The 14,843-nt window shown below is 40.1% G+C and overlaps 2 protein-coding genes across 7 annotated transcripts in view; one reads left to right on the top strand and one right to left on the bottom strand.

Moving 5' to 3' along the window:
* The window catches only part of IFT81 (intraflagellar transport 81), a 198,285-nt gene that overhangs the window by 897 nt on the left and 182,545 nt on the right, over positions 1–14,843 (top strand). The gene's annotated exons all lie outside the window — the stretch shown is intronic.
* The window catches only part of P2RX7 (purinergic receptor P2X 7), a 63,943-nt gene continuing 61,365 nt past the window's right edge, over positions 12,266–14,843 (bottom strand). Inside the window, exon 13 of the mRNA XM_042911261.1 lies at positions 12,266–12,342. Within this exon, the coding sequence (XP_042767195.1) occupies positions 12,313–12,342 (30 nt within the window). The 3' untranslated portion in view covers positions 12,266–12,312. The remainder of the gene's footprint in view (positions 12,343–14,843) is intronic.

Consider the following 14,843-nt stretch of genomic DNA (forward strand, 5'->3'; position numbering starts at 1 on the left):
GTATGAATTCTCACAGGTAGATGTATATAAAGTTGTAGTTTGTAAATCATAGGCAATGATGATGTTTTTTCTGGTTTACACTACTGTTTTCTATGTTACTGCAGTCTAGTTATAATGTTCATTTTTAATAAATGGACTATTTCTTACAGAAGGTATGCTGTGATTTTCCTAACTGTTCTTATCTGGTTGCTTCTAGTTTGTGGATCCTAGGCGTAATCTTTGATATAATATTTTAGTTCATTTCTTGGATGTGAGTTTCCTAAGCCATACCACCTTATTTATCCAGATACAAAAAAGTGAATAATAAGAAAATTTGGAGAAAACAGACAATATCTACCTCTAGAGATGGAATTGTTGAGTTAGAAGGAGGCATAGAACTGCCACCTGCCTCAGTCCAAAATGGTCCCAAGAAAAGGTGGTGACAGCTTAAGTGGAATTTTATTCATTCATTTGACAGATATTTACCGAGTGCCTGTTGTGTGCTTGGCAGTATTCTTAATGCTAGGGATATGAGGGCGAACAGATAGATGAAATCTCTGCCAAAATGGAGCTTGGTGCCTTTGGGAGGTCTTAAATTCTATGTAGAAAAGGAAAATCCAGTTGCTAAATTCTCATTGGAAGGAGACTTAAAAATGCTTTCCTTAAGGTCCCAAACTCAGTTCTAGCTCTCATCAATACTTATCCCATAGTAATGAGATGGTCCCAGCCTTAAAAATTTTGAATTTAAATGGTTTGCTTGTGTTTGGGAACAAAGCAGGTAAGAGAAATGTATAAACAAGTTTTCCTAAATTACTAGTTGGTAATCTATCCTTAGGACCAACCAGAGAAGCTGATCTTGAAAAATGATTAGGAAAAGAAAGTTACTTCATGTACATTCTTGCCCTTAGTTTACCTGTTTTTAAAAACTGCTTTCTTGGGGCACCTGGGTGGCTCAGTCGGTTAGGCATTTGACTTTGGCTCAGGTCGTGATTGTGGGTTCGAGCCCTCCATCAGGCACTGTAGTGAAAGTGTGGAGCCTGCTTTGGATCCCCTGTCTCCTTCTCTCTCTGCTCTTCCTCCGCTTGCCACTTGTGTGTGCACTCTCTCTCCAAAATAAATAAACATCAAAAACAAAAAAACAAAAAAAAAACTTAAAAGCAATCCCTATCAAAATAACACCAGCATTCTTTGCAGAGCTAGAACAAACAATCCTAAAATTTGTATGTAACCAGAAAAGACCCCAAATAGCCAAAGCAATCCTGAAAAAGAAAACCAAACTGGAGGCATCACAATTCCAGACTTCAAACTGTATTACAAAGCGTGTAATCATCAAGACAGTATGGTACTGGCACAAAAATAGACACTCAGATCAATGGAACACAATAGAGAACCCAGAAATGGACCCACAAACATATGGCAACCTAATCTTTGACAAAGGAAAGAGTATTATCCAGTGGAAAAAAGACAGTCTCTTTAGCAAATTGTGTTGGGCAAATTGGACAGCAATATGCAGAAGAATGAACCTGGGTCACTTTCTTATACACAAAAATAAACTCAAAATGGGTGAAAGACTTAAATGTAAAACAGGAAGCCATCAAAATCCTAGGGGAGGAAACAGGCAACAACCTCTTTGACCTCAGCTGCAGCAACTTCTTACTTGACCTGTCTCTAGAGGCAAGGGAAACAAAAGCAAAAATGAACTATTGGGAACTTATCAAGATAAAAAGCTTCTACACAGTGAAGGTAACAATCAACAAAACTGAAAGGCAACTGACAGAATGGGAGAAAATATTTGCAAATGACATATCAGATAAAGGGTTAGTATCCAAAATCTATAAAGAACTTATCAAACTCAACACCCAAAAACAAATAATCCAGTGAAGAAACGGGAAAAAGACATGAACAGACACTTCCAAAGAGGACATCCAGATGGCCAACCGATGTCACTCATCATCAGGGAAATACAAATCAAAACCACAATGAGATACCACCTCACACCTGTCAGAATGGCTAACGTTAACAACTCGGGCAACAACAGATGTTGGCGTGGATGCGGAGAAAGAGGAACCCTTTTACACTGTTGGTGGGAATGCAGCCACTCTGGAAAACAGTATGGAGATTCCTCAAAAAATTAAAAATAGAACTACCCTATGACCCAGAAATTGCACTATTCGGTATTTATCCGGAGGATACAGGAGTGCTGATGTGAAGGGGCACATGTACCCCAATGTTTATGGCAGCACTATCGACAATAGCCAAAGTATGGAAAGAGCCCAAATGTCCAACGACTGATGAATGGATAAAGAAGATGTGGGGTGTGTGTGTGTAATGGAATATTACTCAGTGATCAACAAGAATGAAATCTTGCCATTTATAACAACATGGATGGAACTCGAGTGTGTTATGCTAAGTGAAATAAGTCAGAGGAACAAATATGATTTCACTCGTGGAATTTAAGAAATAAAACAGATGAACATAAGGGAAGGGAAGCAAAAGTAAGATAAAAACAGAGAGGGAGACAAACCATAAGAGACTCTTAAATAGAACAAATTGAGGGTTGCTGGTGGAGTGTTGGGTGGGGGGATGGGCTAAATGGGTAAGTGGCATTAAGGGGGACACTTGTTGGGATGAGCACTGGGTGTTATATATAAGTGATGAATCACTAAATTCTATTCCTGAAATCATTATTACACTATATGCTAACTAGGATTTAAATTTAAAAAATAATAAAAATAAAAATAATAAAACCACTTTCTTGAGGTATAATTGATGTACAGTAAACTGCACATATTTAAAGTGTACAATTGTTTAAGTCTGACATGTGTATATATCCAGGGAACCATCACTAGTCAAGATAGTGAATATAGTGGCACCTGGGTGTCACTTAGTGTTAGGTGTCCAACTCTTGATTTCAGCTCAGGTTATGATCTCGAGATTGGTGAGATCAAGCCCTGCATCAGGTTCTGCACTGACAGCCCAGAATCTGCTTGGGATTCTCTCTTTCCCTCTTTCTCTGCCTCTCCCCTGCTTGCGTGCACTCTCTCTCTCAAAATAAATAAATAAAAATATATCCATTGTACTAGCCAGAGTAATCTCAGTTTATGTAAAATGAAAGTAACTGCTGATTACAGCTGGGACTTTTCACATACCTACATCTTAAGTCACATCCAGTTGCGTATTTGTTGTATACTTGACTGAGTATAGTCAGTTACTGAGCAACCTTGGGAATTTAGTTTTTAAAAAATGAGATTTTCAGTAAAGGTGCCGAGATAATTCAATAAGGAAAGAAGTCTTTTCAATAAATGGTGTTGGAACAACTGGAAATCTACATGCATATGATGAAGTTGGACCCCTATCTCATACCATGTATAAAAATTAACTCCAAATGCATCAAAGACCTAAGCATACGAGCAAAACTGTAAGACTCAAATGAAAACAGGTGTGAATCTTTGTGACTTTGGATTAGGCAGTGGTTTTTTTAGGCATGATGCCTAAAGCACAGGTGAAAAAAAAGACAAATTGGGCTTCATCAAAATGTAAAACTTTTGTGCTTCAAAGGACATCAAGAAAATGAAAAGAATACAGAATGTGAAAATTATTTACAAATCATGTATTTGATAAGGGTATAGTATCTTAAATATCCTAACTAAGAGTTCTTATTTAACTTTTATAAGTCATCAGTAAAATGACAACCCAATTGAAAATGGGCAAAGGATTTGAATAGACATTTCTACAAAGAAGATACAAAATGGTCAATAAGAACATAAAAAGATGTTCAGTGTCATGCACTAGGGAAATGCAAATCAAGATCACAGTGAGATCCCACTTCATCCGCTAGCATGGTTATAATTAAGATGAGGGACAATCAAAAAGATGGCAAGCCTATGGATACATTGGAAGACTCCTACACTGCTGTATAATTGGCAGGAAAGTAAAATGGTACAGCCCCTTTGGAAAACAGTTTGGCCGTTCCTCAAAATGTTACACAATTACCAGGTGACAGTGTTCTGTACAGCAAGAGAATTGAAAAGATGTTCATGCAAAAACTTGTGCATCAATGTTCACAGCATCATCTCTGGTAGCCAACAAGTGGAAATCACCTAAAAGTCTATCAGCTGATGAATGGGGAAACAAATGTGGTATGTCCAGACAATGGACTATTAGCCATAAAAAGAAATGGAACCCAGATACATGCTGCAATGTGCATGAACCTTGAAAACATAATGCTAACTGAAAAAAGCCAGTTACAAAAGGCCAAATCTTATGTGATTCTGTTCATATGAAATGTCCAGAGTAGGAAAAGTAGCGAGTAGATTAGCAATTACCTAGGGCTGGGGGAAAAGAATAATGGGGATTGATTGCCAATGAGTATGAAATTTGTTTGGGGTGATGAAATGTTCCAGAAATTGCATAATGGTGATAATTATAGAACCCTTGTGAATATTCTAAAAGTCACCGAACTGCACATTTTAAGAGGGTGATTTGTACGGTGTGTGAATCATATCAAATTAAAAAAAAGAAAAGAAAAGAAAAGAAACAGGGAGTAGACAACCAAGGTCTCAGAAAAAAACAATACACATACACAAAAATGGGGCCAAGCCTCATGTTTTTTTCTTCACAGGGGAGCTCCTCGGGCCCTCACACAGAGCTTATTTTTAATTTAGATTAAGTTCTGACATATGAATCATCTGGCTCCTTTGTTGTACACTAAGCCAGTTTACCACAATGCTCTTCCTCTAAAAACTGCCCTCCCTTGCAGAGGTGGCCCCAACAGCCATTTTTATACTGTGTGACCTTATCATTTGGGCCACACAGGAAACCTAACCCCAAAGGGCCAACCTGATTCTCTCCTCTGGGACTGTGGCAATTGGAGAGAAGAAGTTCTTTGTTCTCTGCAAGTGACCAGAACTGAGTTGATGTAACCTTCCAGTTGTGGCAGAGTCATGTCCATGGAGAAGCCCAGAAGGGGAGTCTGCAGAAACAAAAGAATGAGACAGATGGGCAAAGGGGCACAGAGGTGACAGCGACTAAGAAAATGGCCTCTTTGGTTTCTGCTGAGTTTCGTTTCCTGGTTCTGCCCCCTTGCTTCACTTTTGCCACTAAGATATCTTCATAGCCTCATAATTAATGTTAATTTTTCCCCTCCTTAACCTAGTAGGCTTTGAAACTTGGAATTGAAAAGACTTTGGCTATAGTGCTGGGTTCCAAGAGGTGAAAGATGTACTGTCACCAGTAATGTGGGCATTAAATATTTGTATCAATGCAGCCAATTAAAGGGAGGAATTGCCTGAAGCCACCAGTACTAAGAGCAGTAAAAAAGAAATTAATAGCCCATAAAAACAAGTCTTTGGGAAAAGTAGAGCCAAAAACTCCAAAAAGCGCATAAGTCTAGGACCATTTATTTGAGAGGCTTGGGGTGGCTGACCTCAGTGCACCTTAGGGCATCATTTGGTTATAGCATGGTAAGAATGATGTTTGTTACAATGGTCTTGAGCCACAAAAGGCCTATCAGATGAAGCTGTATTCTTTGTTCAGGAGTATCTTTAATGAAAAAAAAATGTTTAAATTAAATGTTCAGGCATTTAAAGATGTAAGATTTACTTATCTGGCACATAGACCTTGTGAAATACATCATTGTATAACATAATGACAGATACATGTAGTCCAAATGTATAATTATATATACCTCCAGAAACAGCCTATCCCCTAAATATAGAACATGTTGGTAGCAAAAGTGAGGAATAAATTATTTTATAATTTTACTGTTTCTTTCCCCCACGGAGTCCTTAAGCCTGAAGCTGTTGTGGAAGAAAAAAAAAACCCTCCTCTTCTAGAGGCCATGTGCTAATCATAGATAATCCTCTGTGCGTCCCAACCCTATCCAACCCAGAGTCCCTTTAACAAGAAATATTTTCTAATATCTCAGTAGGATTCCTGAAAATAATCAATATGGATTGTAATCTACCCATACTCAAACATGTAAATGTTTGTATGTATATTTGATTTGCATTTCCATAATTAATGATGATTGACTTTTTCATGTGCTTGTTGGCCAATCTGTACATCTTTGGAGAAATGTCTGTTCAGATCCTTTGCCCATTTTTTTAATTGAGTGATTTGCCCCTTTAAGTTTTAAGAGTTCTTTATGTATTTACGTACAATTCTATATCAGATATATGCTCCACAAATGTCTTCTCTCATTCATGGTAGCAGGGATTACAGGTTATTGAAACGGAGAAAATGGGAAGTATGATATTCTTGCTGCTGAACTGGATGTTTTTCTGTAACTGTTTTGAAATCCGAGCGCCTTTGACATTTGGTCTTGGATGTAAAAAAGACCTTGGATGCCACCCCCTTTGGAAGGTGACAGAGAGTAGAGGATGCATAGGGGATGAAGCTGCGAACTCAGGAGGTAATGGGACAGTTGTGAGGTTGACATGTAGGGACTGGGTCTGCTCTAACTGAAAACAAGGTATTCAGGAATGGGTCCTGTGTGTGCCAGGCACTGGAATATGGTTATTTACTGGTTGTGCATCCTTAGAGCTATTAACTTTTTGGCAGTGTTTCTTTATGTCAAATGGAGATCAGTGTTACAGTGTCAAGTATGGCATTGTCTTTGTGATAGTAATAACAACAGCCAAGACACTGCTAAATGCTTCATAAACTTCATTTCATTCAGTCTCCCATGAAGCATGAGGTAGGCATTGAAGAGAACAACAGACTCTGAGAGTCCATACAAGCAGTTGAGCCAGGATTTGAGTCCATGTTTGTCTGATTCCAGAATCTTGGCTCTTAATTATTTCATTATGCAGCCTTCAGATGCGGTGAAGCTGTTTTGTTCACTCTAAATCAGTGTGCAGTGTTATGTGGGATTGTTTTTGTGGCTCGACTACTTGGTGTGTACCAAGATTAAGGGATAATGAGGATTGTGGGGGTTAACTTGACATGGGAGAAATCTTGCTTATGGAGGTGATAGTTATTGGAAACCCCGTACATTTCATCATGCTCCCTGATGCTAGCATACAGTGTCATCAAATATCTCAAATTTACTTACAACTATTAGATTCTAAATATTTGGAAGGATTATCCAACAGATTCGGAAAATAATACCCAAAGATACAGTGCCATTAGTGTCAAATCTGGTAACTTTCTAAGATGGTGTCTTAATTACTGTGGGAGGCAGAATAATGTGCCCCCTCCACATCCATGTCCTAATCCCTGAAACCTGTGAATATGTTCTCTTATTTGGCAAAAGAGACATTGCAGATGTGATTAAGTTAAGGATTTTGAGATGGGGAGATTGTCCTGGATTATCCAGGTGAGCTTTTCACAAGGGTCCTTCAAAAATGTTAAGGAGGGGCTGCTGAAGACATAGAGAAGGCCTGGGACAACAGCAGTGCAGGTCAGAGGGAAGAGATTGCTAGCTTGAGGCCATGAGCCAAGGAATGAGGCTGGAAAAGGCAACAGGTGAATTCCTTCTACAGCCTACGGAAGGAATGTAACCTCGATGTTAGCCCACAAGACCCATTTTGGACTTCTGACCTCCAGAACTATAAAATAATATATTTGTGTTGTTTTAAGCCACTAAATTTGTGGCAGTTTGTTACAGCACCAATAGGAAACTAATACGGTTACTAACTCCGTAGAAGTATTATGAACATAAGATTCTTAATTCAGATTAAGCTACAAAGAATTTAATTTATTATTAAGGACTTTAGTTAGTGATTAATCTCGGGACAGTTTTGTTTGTTTCCTTCTGGGAGGATTTCAGTGTATGTTTTTCTTTGTACACTCAAATATGTGGCAAAGGACCAGGGCTCAAGGGAGATGTACAAAGCTAACTCAGTTAGGACAATGATATCCCCCTACAAAATAAGTTTTGTAAGCACAGAAGATAAGTCTCTCACCCAAACAAAATGAGAGCTTTAAAAAAATTTAAGACCATTTGTGTGAATTTGGATTTTTTCTCTTAAAAAATAAGTGGAAAAATAAATATTTATAACAGAGTAGAAATGCTTGCCTCATTTAATGATGATTTTGTGGTAACTAGGTGGGAGTCCTATTCAAGGATAGAAAAAGATACTGTGGTAGGTGATATAAAGAGACAAAGTCTACAAAGCACACAGATTTAACTTGAAAAGTTTATAGTGATTTGAAACCCACCCAGGATGTATATATATAGTACAGCTTAAAGCAAGAGAGGTAAATCCTTAGGTGATAGCCGCCCCGGTTTGCCTAGGACTGAAAAGTTTGCCAGGACATGGGGTTTTTCGTTGCTAAAGCTGGGGAAGTCCCTTGGCAAGCGGGGTGAGTGGGTAACTCTCAGACGGACTAAGCTAGACGACCAACTAGCTTCAGGAAGGCTCATGATAGCATGGATTCTGAGCCAGGCCCCCACTGCCTGTTGACAGTGCTTACCACACTCCCTGGGTCCACCCCAAGCTTCACTCTCAAGAGACTTGTACTGGTTAAACTTGATCTAGATCTGTTAAAAAACAGAAGGGACTGTTGCAAGAAGCAGGAAGGCTTTCCAAGAAATGTAGCCTCTAAACCTCACTTTTCCTGATCTCATATCCAACCACTTCAAGCCTACCTGGAAGTCTGAATAAAAACGAAACAAAACAATAGCAACAACAAAAAGCAATAAAGGTGCACGTTTTATGTAACTTGTCTCATAACGAAAACCCATCTAGGAGTGCCTGGGTGGCTGGGTCGGTTGGTTAAGCATCCAACTTCAGCTCAGGTCATGATCTCGAGGTTTGTGAATTTGAGCCCCGCGTTAGGCTCTGTGCTGATAGCTCAGAGCCTGGAGCCTGCTTTGGATTCTGTGTCTCCCCTTCTCTCTGCCCTTCCCATGCTCATGCTGTGTCTCTCTCTGTTTCTCAATAATAAATAAATACTCAAAAAAATATATAGTCGTTAAATGCTAATATAAACCTAGAAACACGATTGAAAAAAAAAAAGAAAACCCATCTACTTTGTTCTCTATTGAAGACAGAAAGAAATTTCTAGAATACACAGAACTGTGTGTTAATCTTTCCCAGCCCCCAGCGATTATTGTATTTTATTAGCCAAATAAAGAGCTCTAGCAGATCTAAATCCAACACAATGGAATACAGGTTTCTTTGGCTCTGCATAGCACTGTCTGTTCTGAAAACCACCTACATGTGAGTGATACTCAGAATCCCATTTTACAGTTGAGTAAAAGCTCAGTCTCATTAGTGTTTGATAAAACACTCTGGAAATGTTGCTTTTTTCCTAGTTATTATGCCCCCGTCTGTCATTAAAGATTTCTCTTGGTAATAATTGGTGGCGAAGAGAGAACAAAAGCACAGAGGGAAGGACTCGTCACTCTCCAAAAATATCTACCTGAAAATAACATTTTGAATTTCCATTGTCTGGGTGCAGATAATAGTCACCTCTAAGTTCATGTAAGCAAATCACAAAGCCTTCTCTTGGAATTTTCCCAGTTCTTTCCTGTTCTTAAGTGTAGTCTGAACACTATGCATCTGAGTACTTTGATAACTCTCAAGTGTTCGGTGTGTGACATGAGCTGTGCTGAGATACGAGAGATGTATGGTGTGCCTGGGAGTTAGCTCAACCAAGAGGAAGTGTTTGTGAAAGAGGCGTCTTGTCTCTTCAGTTACTTCCTCTTTTCTCGTTTTATCATTTCTCTGTCAGTAGGAAATTAAATGGGAAGTGAGGTGACAAACTACAGTCACTTTCTTTGAGCCAGCTGAGGGTAAATGTTGCCTCTTTCCTGCCCTGAGAAATATCCAGAAGGCTCATCTCCTGTTCCCTGTAATCAGCCTTTTTATTAGAGGTGGGACCCATTGGCCTCAGCTTTCTCTTTGGCCCAAATCTGCCGTTTGACTTTGGTTTTGGTCTCAGTTTCTGGAAAGCCAAGTAATCATTTGACTACTTCAGCATCATTTCCAGCCTCTCTGAACTTTTACGCCATCAATGAATGTGGAATTGCCTAAGTAACCATCGTCTCCAATCAGAGTATCAATGTGAGCAGTATGAATGAGGCCTATAAGTTATTGCAAAATGTTGTTACTGCATTAATATTCACTTTTGAATGTAGGTGAGTATTCTAGTTGTAACTGGAATGAAAAAGGTCTCCTTAGGTTCTTTATATGTTGAAATGTTATCAGTTGTTTAAATATACATTTAGAGGGGCACCTGGGTGGCTCAGTGGTTGGGCATCCAACTTCGGCTCAGGTCATGATCTCACAGTTTGTGAGTTGGAGCCCTGCATTGGGCTCTGTGCTTAGAGCTCAGAGCCTTGGAGCCTGCTTCAGATTCTGTCTCCCTCTCTCTCTGCCCTTCCCCCACTCACACTCTGTCTCTCTCACTCTCCCTCTCTCAAAAATAAACATTAAAAAATAAATAAAATACATTTATAACTAAAGTAAAATAATGATTGACACGATTTTGTTTTCAAAATGAAAAGAACTTTCAAAAAGTTTAATAGAAAAATTGATAGGCAGGCTATTAGGAGAGATTTTTTGGTGGCTAAATAATAATTTGAATAAGAATAAAGGCCTGAAGATAATAGAAATTTAAAATATGTGGGGTGCCTGGGGGGCTCAGTTGGTTAAGCATCTGACTTCAGCTCAGGTCATGAACTCACAATTTGTGAGTTCAAGCCCCACATAGGGCTTGGTGCTGTCAGTATGGAGCCCGCTTTGGATCTTCTGTCTCCCTTTCTCTCTGCCCTTCCCCCTACCTCTCTCTGAAAAATAAATAAACATTAAAAAAAAGAAGAAGAAATTTAAAATATGAGTGAAGAGGGGCACTTGGCTGGCCCAGTTGGTGGAGCATGAGACTCTTGATCTCGGGGTTATGAGTTCAAGCCCCACATTGGGTGGAGAGATTACCTAAAAATAAAACCTGAAAAAAATACAATAAAAATAAAATATGAGTGAAGAAAATCTGTAGCTTGCTTTTGAAAATATTCAGGAAGTATCCTCAAACAGTATGCAGAGCTTTAGTTTGTGGGATCATTTCCATGAAAATGCATCATCATTGTCAATACAGTTTTCAAGTACAGAAGTTGAGGAGGACATGTCTTTACCACAATGGTATAGTCTCTAGAAGGAAGGAAAATTTGATAATTTGATAGCAACATCACTATCAACAGTGCTCTGTTCTGGCAAAACAGCCAAAAGTATCTTAGCTCTGCCTTTGAACAATTTGAAGTGAACATCAAATCAATATCCAATTGTTCAGTGGAACAATCCCGGGGACAGTCTTAGGGAATTAATGTTCATATACTATAAAATTCAAACTTGAAAATTTGATTAGTAAAATGTAATAGTAAAGTTGAAATAACAAACCTTTGGGAAATCTTCGGATTTATGCTTGTAGTATGGCAGAGACATTGGGCTGTGGTTATTGATGTTAACACGTAGCCATTTGGCCAAATGTGTATTTGGTCTGTATTGTGTATTGTGTATGGTATGTGTGTGTATTCACATAACATAAAATTAACTGTTTCAAAGTGAACAATTCCATGACATTTAACATACACACAGTGTTGTGCATCCACTGCCTTTATCTGGTTCCAGATCACTTGTATCCCCTCAAGAGGAAACCCCACACCCATTAGGCAGTGGTTCCCCACTTCCCTCTCCCTCCCAGCTCCTGGCCACTGCCAATCTGCTTTGTGTCTCTGTAGATTCACCCCGTCTGCATGTTTCATGTAAATGGAATCCTACAACACATGACATTTTGTGTCTGGCTTCTTCCATTTAGCATAATGTTTTTGAGATTCATCCATATTGTAGCACACATCAGTGTTTCATTCCTTTTTCTGGCTGAATAATATTCTGTTGTATGGGCATATCCTGTGTGTTTATCCACTCATCAGCTGATGGACATTGGGGTTGCATTCACCTTTTGGTTAGTGTGAATAGTGTGGCAGTGAACACGTGTGTGCAAGTATTAGTCTGAGTCCTTGGTTTTTGATTCTTTGCAGTATATACCTAAGAGCGGAATTGCTGCATCCTGTGGTAATTCTATGTTTAACTTCTTGTGGGACCACCAAACTATTTTCCCTTCTGTTATTCCTCATATCCAGGATGTGTGCACAGTTGTGGCCTGTGAGCCAGAAAGTCATAGCTTCTCTGAGTGGCTCCCAAAATAACCAAGGTGTGGTAGCCCTGTATCATTGGTAGGATCAGCTTCCAGAGACCTTTTCCAGGATTCCTTTGCAGTTGTCCTTGTCCCTGGGCAAATCTTCTAAAGACAAACCGAAACATCTGTGTTGGGAAGAACTCACCTGACCTCATTGTGTTGGTTTACTGGGGACATCCATCCATGCGTTCATCAAATAGTTATACAGTATGTGGTGTTTATCTGGAACCAAACAGACAAAAACCTCTGCCTCCAGAAGTTTACATTCCAGTGCCAGGAGATAGGCAACAGACAATAAAAATAGTAAGTAGGGGCAGTCAGAGAAAGCCATGCAAATTTATTATCCCATGGTTGTTTATAATCGTCTTAATATTTAAAAAAAAATTCTGTTGTGACTGTCATTATGTTCTACTTTTTCTTTAGTTTATTTGCTTCTTTTTATTAGACACACATCTCTGGCAAGGCTTCTGTCTTTTTAGTTTTTTCATAGAGCCAGCTTTTAGTTTTATTAGCTGTCTCTGTTGCTCTGTATTTCAATGGTTTCTGCCCTAATCGTTATTATTTCCTTCTTGTTTCTTTCAGTTGGTTCTGCTGCTCTTTTTTCCCAGTGTTTTGAGTTGAATGCTTAGCTCATGTCTTTTTGTTGTTGTTTGTTTATTTATTTTGAGAGAGAGAAGGCACGAGCAGAGGAGGGGCAGAGAGAGAGAGGGAGAGCGAGAATCCCAAGCAGGCTCCGCACTGTCAGAGCAGAGCGCAAGGCGGGTGTGGAACTCACGAACTGTGAGACATGACCTGAGCTCAAATCAGGAGTTGGACGCTTAACTGATTGTAGGTCATGTCTTTTTAAACTTTGTTTCCTGATAAATGTATTTAAACCTATAAATTTCCCTTTAAAGTAGTGCTTTTGCTGTGTCCCACCAATTTTGACATGGTGTTTTTATTATTATCTAGTTTTAAATATTTCCAAAAGTCATTTAGCAGTATGTTATTTGGTTTCCAAACATTTTTAAAATCCATCTTTAAAAAATCAATTTCTAGGCCACCTAGGTGTCTCATTTGGTTAAACTTGATTAACCGACTCTTGATTTTGGCTCAGGTCATGATCTTATGGTTTGTGGGATCAAGCCCTGTGCTATTAGCACAGACCCTGCTTGAGATTGTCTCTCTCTGTCTCCCTATCTCTCTGCCCCTCTCCTGCTCTCTCTCTCTCTCAAAATGAGTAAATTAATTAATTAAAAAAATTAAAAATCGATTTCTAATTTCATTGATATGCAGTTGGAGAACCTAGTCTGTATCATATTGATCATCGAAGGAAATATATATTCTAATTAATGTCTGTTTTTGTAAATGTTCTATGTGTACCCTAAAAGAATGTGCATCCTTGGCTGGGTGTTGAATTCCTTATATATCTACTAGCTCAAGGGAGGCCCTCTCTAAGGAAGTGCATTTGAGCTGAGATCTGAACATCAGGAAGGAGCCAACTCTGAAAATCGGGAAGAAAGGATCCCAGGCAGAGGGAACAAGTGTAAGGGCCCTGAGGTACAAACAAGCTCGGTATGTTCCAGGAGCAGAAAGAGGGCAGTATGAATGGAGTGTAGTGGGCAAGGAGGAGAGTGAAGTGAGCTAAGACCCTGAGAGGTAGTCAGGGGCCAGATCAAATAGGGCCTCAGAGACGATGGTATGAACTTTGGATTTTATTTTTCTCTCTCTTTTTTTAAATGTTTATTTTTGAGTGACAGAGAGACAGAGTGCAAGTGGAGGAGGGATAGAAAGAGAGGGAGACACAGAATCCGAAGCAGGCTCCAGGCTCTGAGCTGTCAGCACAGAGCCTGACGCGGGGCTCGAACTCACAGACTGTGAGATCATTACCTGAGCTGAAATTGGACGCTTAACCGACTGAGCCACCCAGGCGTCCCTGGAGGAATCATTTTCATATTAAAAGTGCTTAAGAGGGGCGCCTGGGTGGCTCGGTCGGTTAAGCGTCCGACTTCAGCTCAGGTCATGATCTCACGGTCCGTGAGTTCGAGCCCCGCGTCGGGCTCTGTGCTGACAGCTCAGAGCCTGGAGCCTGTGTCAGATTCTGTGTCTCCCTCTCTCTCTGCTCCTCCCCTGTTCATGCTCTGTCTCTCTCTGTCTCAAAAATAAATAAACGTTAAAAAAAAATTAAAAAAAAAAGTGCTTAAGAGATCATATTCAGCCCTGCCTTTTCCTTTTGCAAATAAGAAAACTAAGATGAGGTCTCAAGGGTTCTCACAGCTAGTTGTTTGCAGCCCAGGCTCTTTGATAGATTAGCTCCTAAAAAGGAGGACTCCATTTTTATATAATTTCATTGAAATGTTATTGAAAGGAATCTTATCGGTACTGGGGTTCCGGAAGATGGCGGCGTAGGAGGACGCGGGGCTCACAGCGCGTCCTGCCGATCACTTAGATTCCACCTACACCTGCCTAAAGAACCCAGAAAACCGCCAGAGGATTAGCAGAAGGGAGTCTCCGGAGTCAAGCGCAGACCAGAGGCCCACGGAAGAGGGTAGGAAGGGCGGCGAGGCGGTGCGCGCTCCACGGACCGGCGGGAGGGAGCCGGGGCGGAGGGGCGGCTCGCCGGCCAAGCAGAGCCCCCGAGTCTGGCTGGCAAAAGCGGAGGGGCCGGACGGACTGTGTTCCGACAGCAAGCGCGACTTAGCGTCTGGGAGGTCAGAAGTTAACAGCTCTGCTCGGAAAGCGGG

Source organism: Panthera leo, chromosome D3, assembly GCF_018350215.1.
Source record: "Panthera leo isolate Ple1 chromosome D3, P.leo_Ple1_pat1.1, whole genome shotgun sequence".
NCBI classification, from domain to species: Eukaryota; Metazoa; Chordata; class Mammalia; order Carnivora; family Felidae; genus Panthera; species Panthera leo.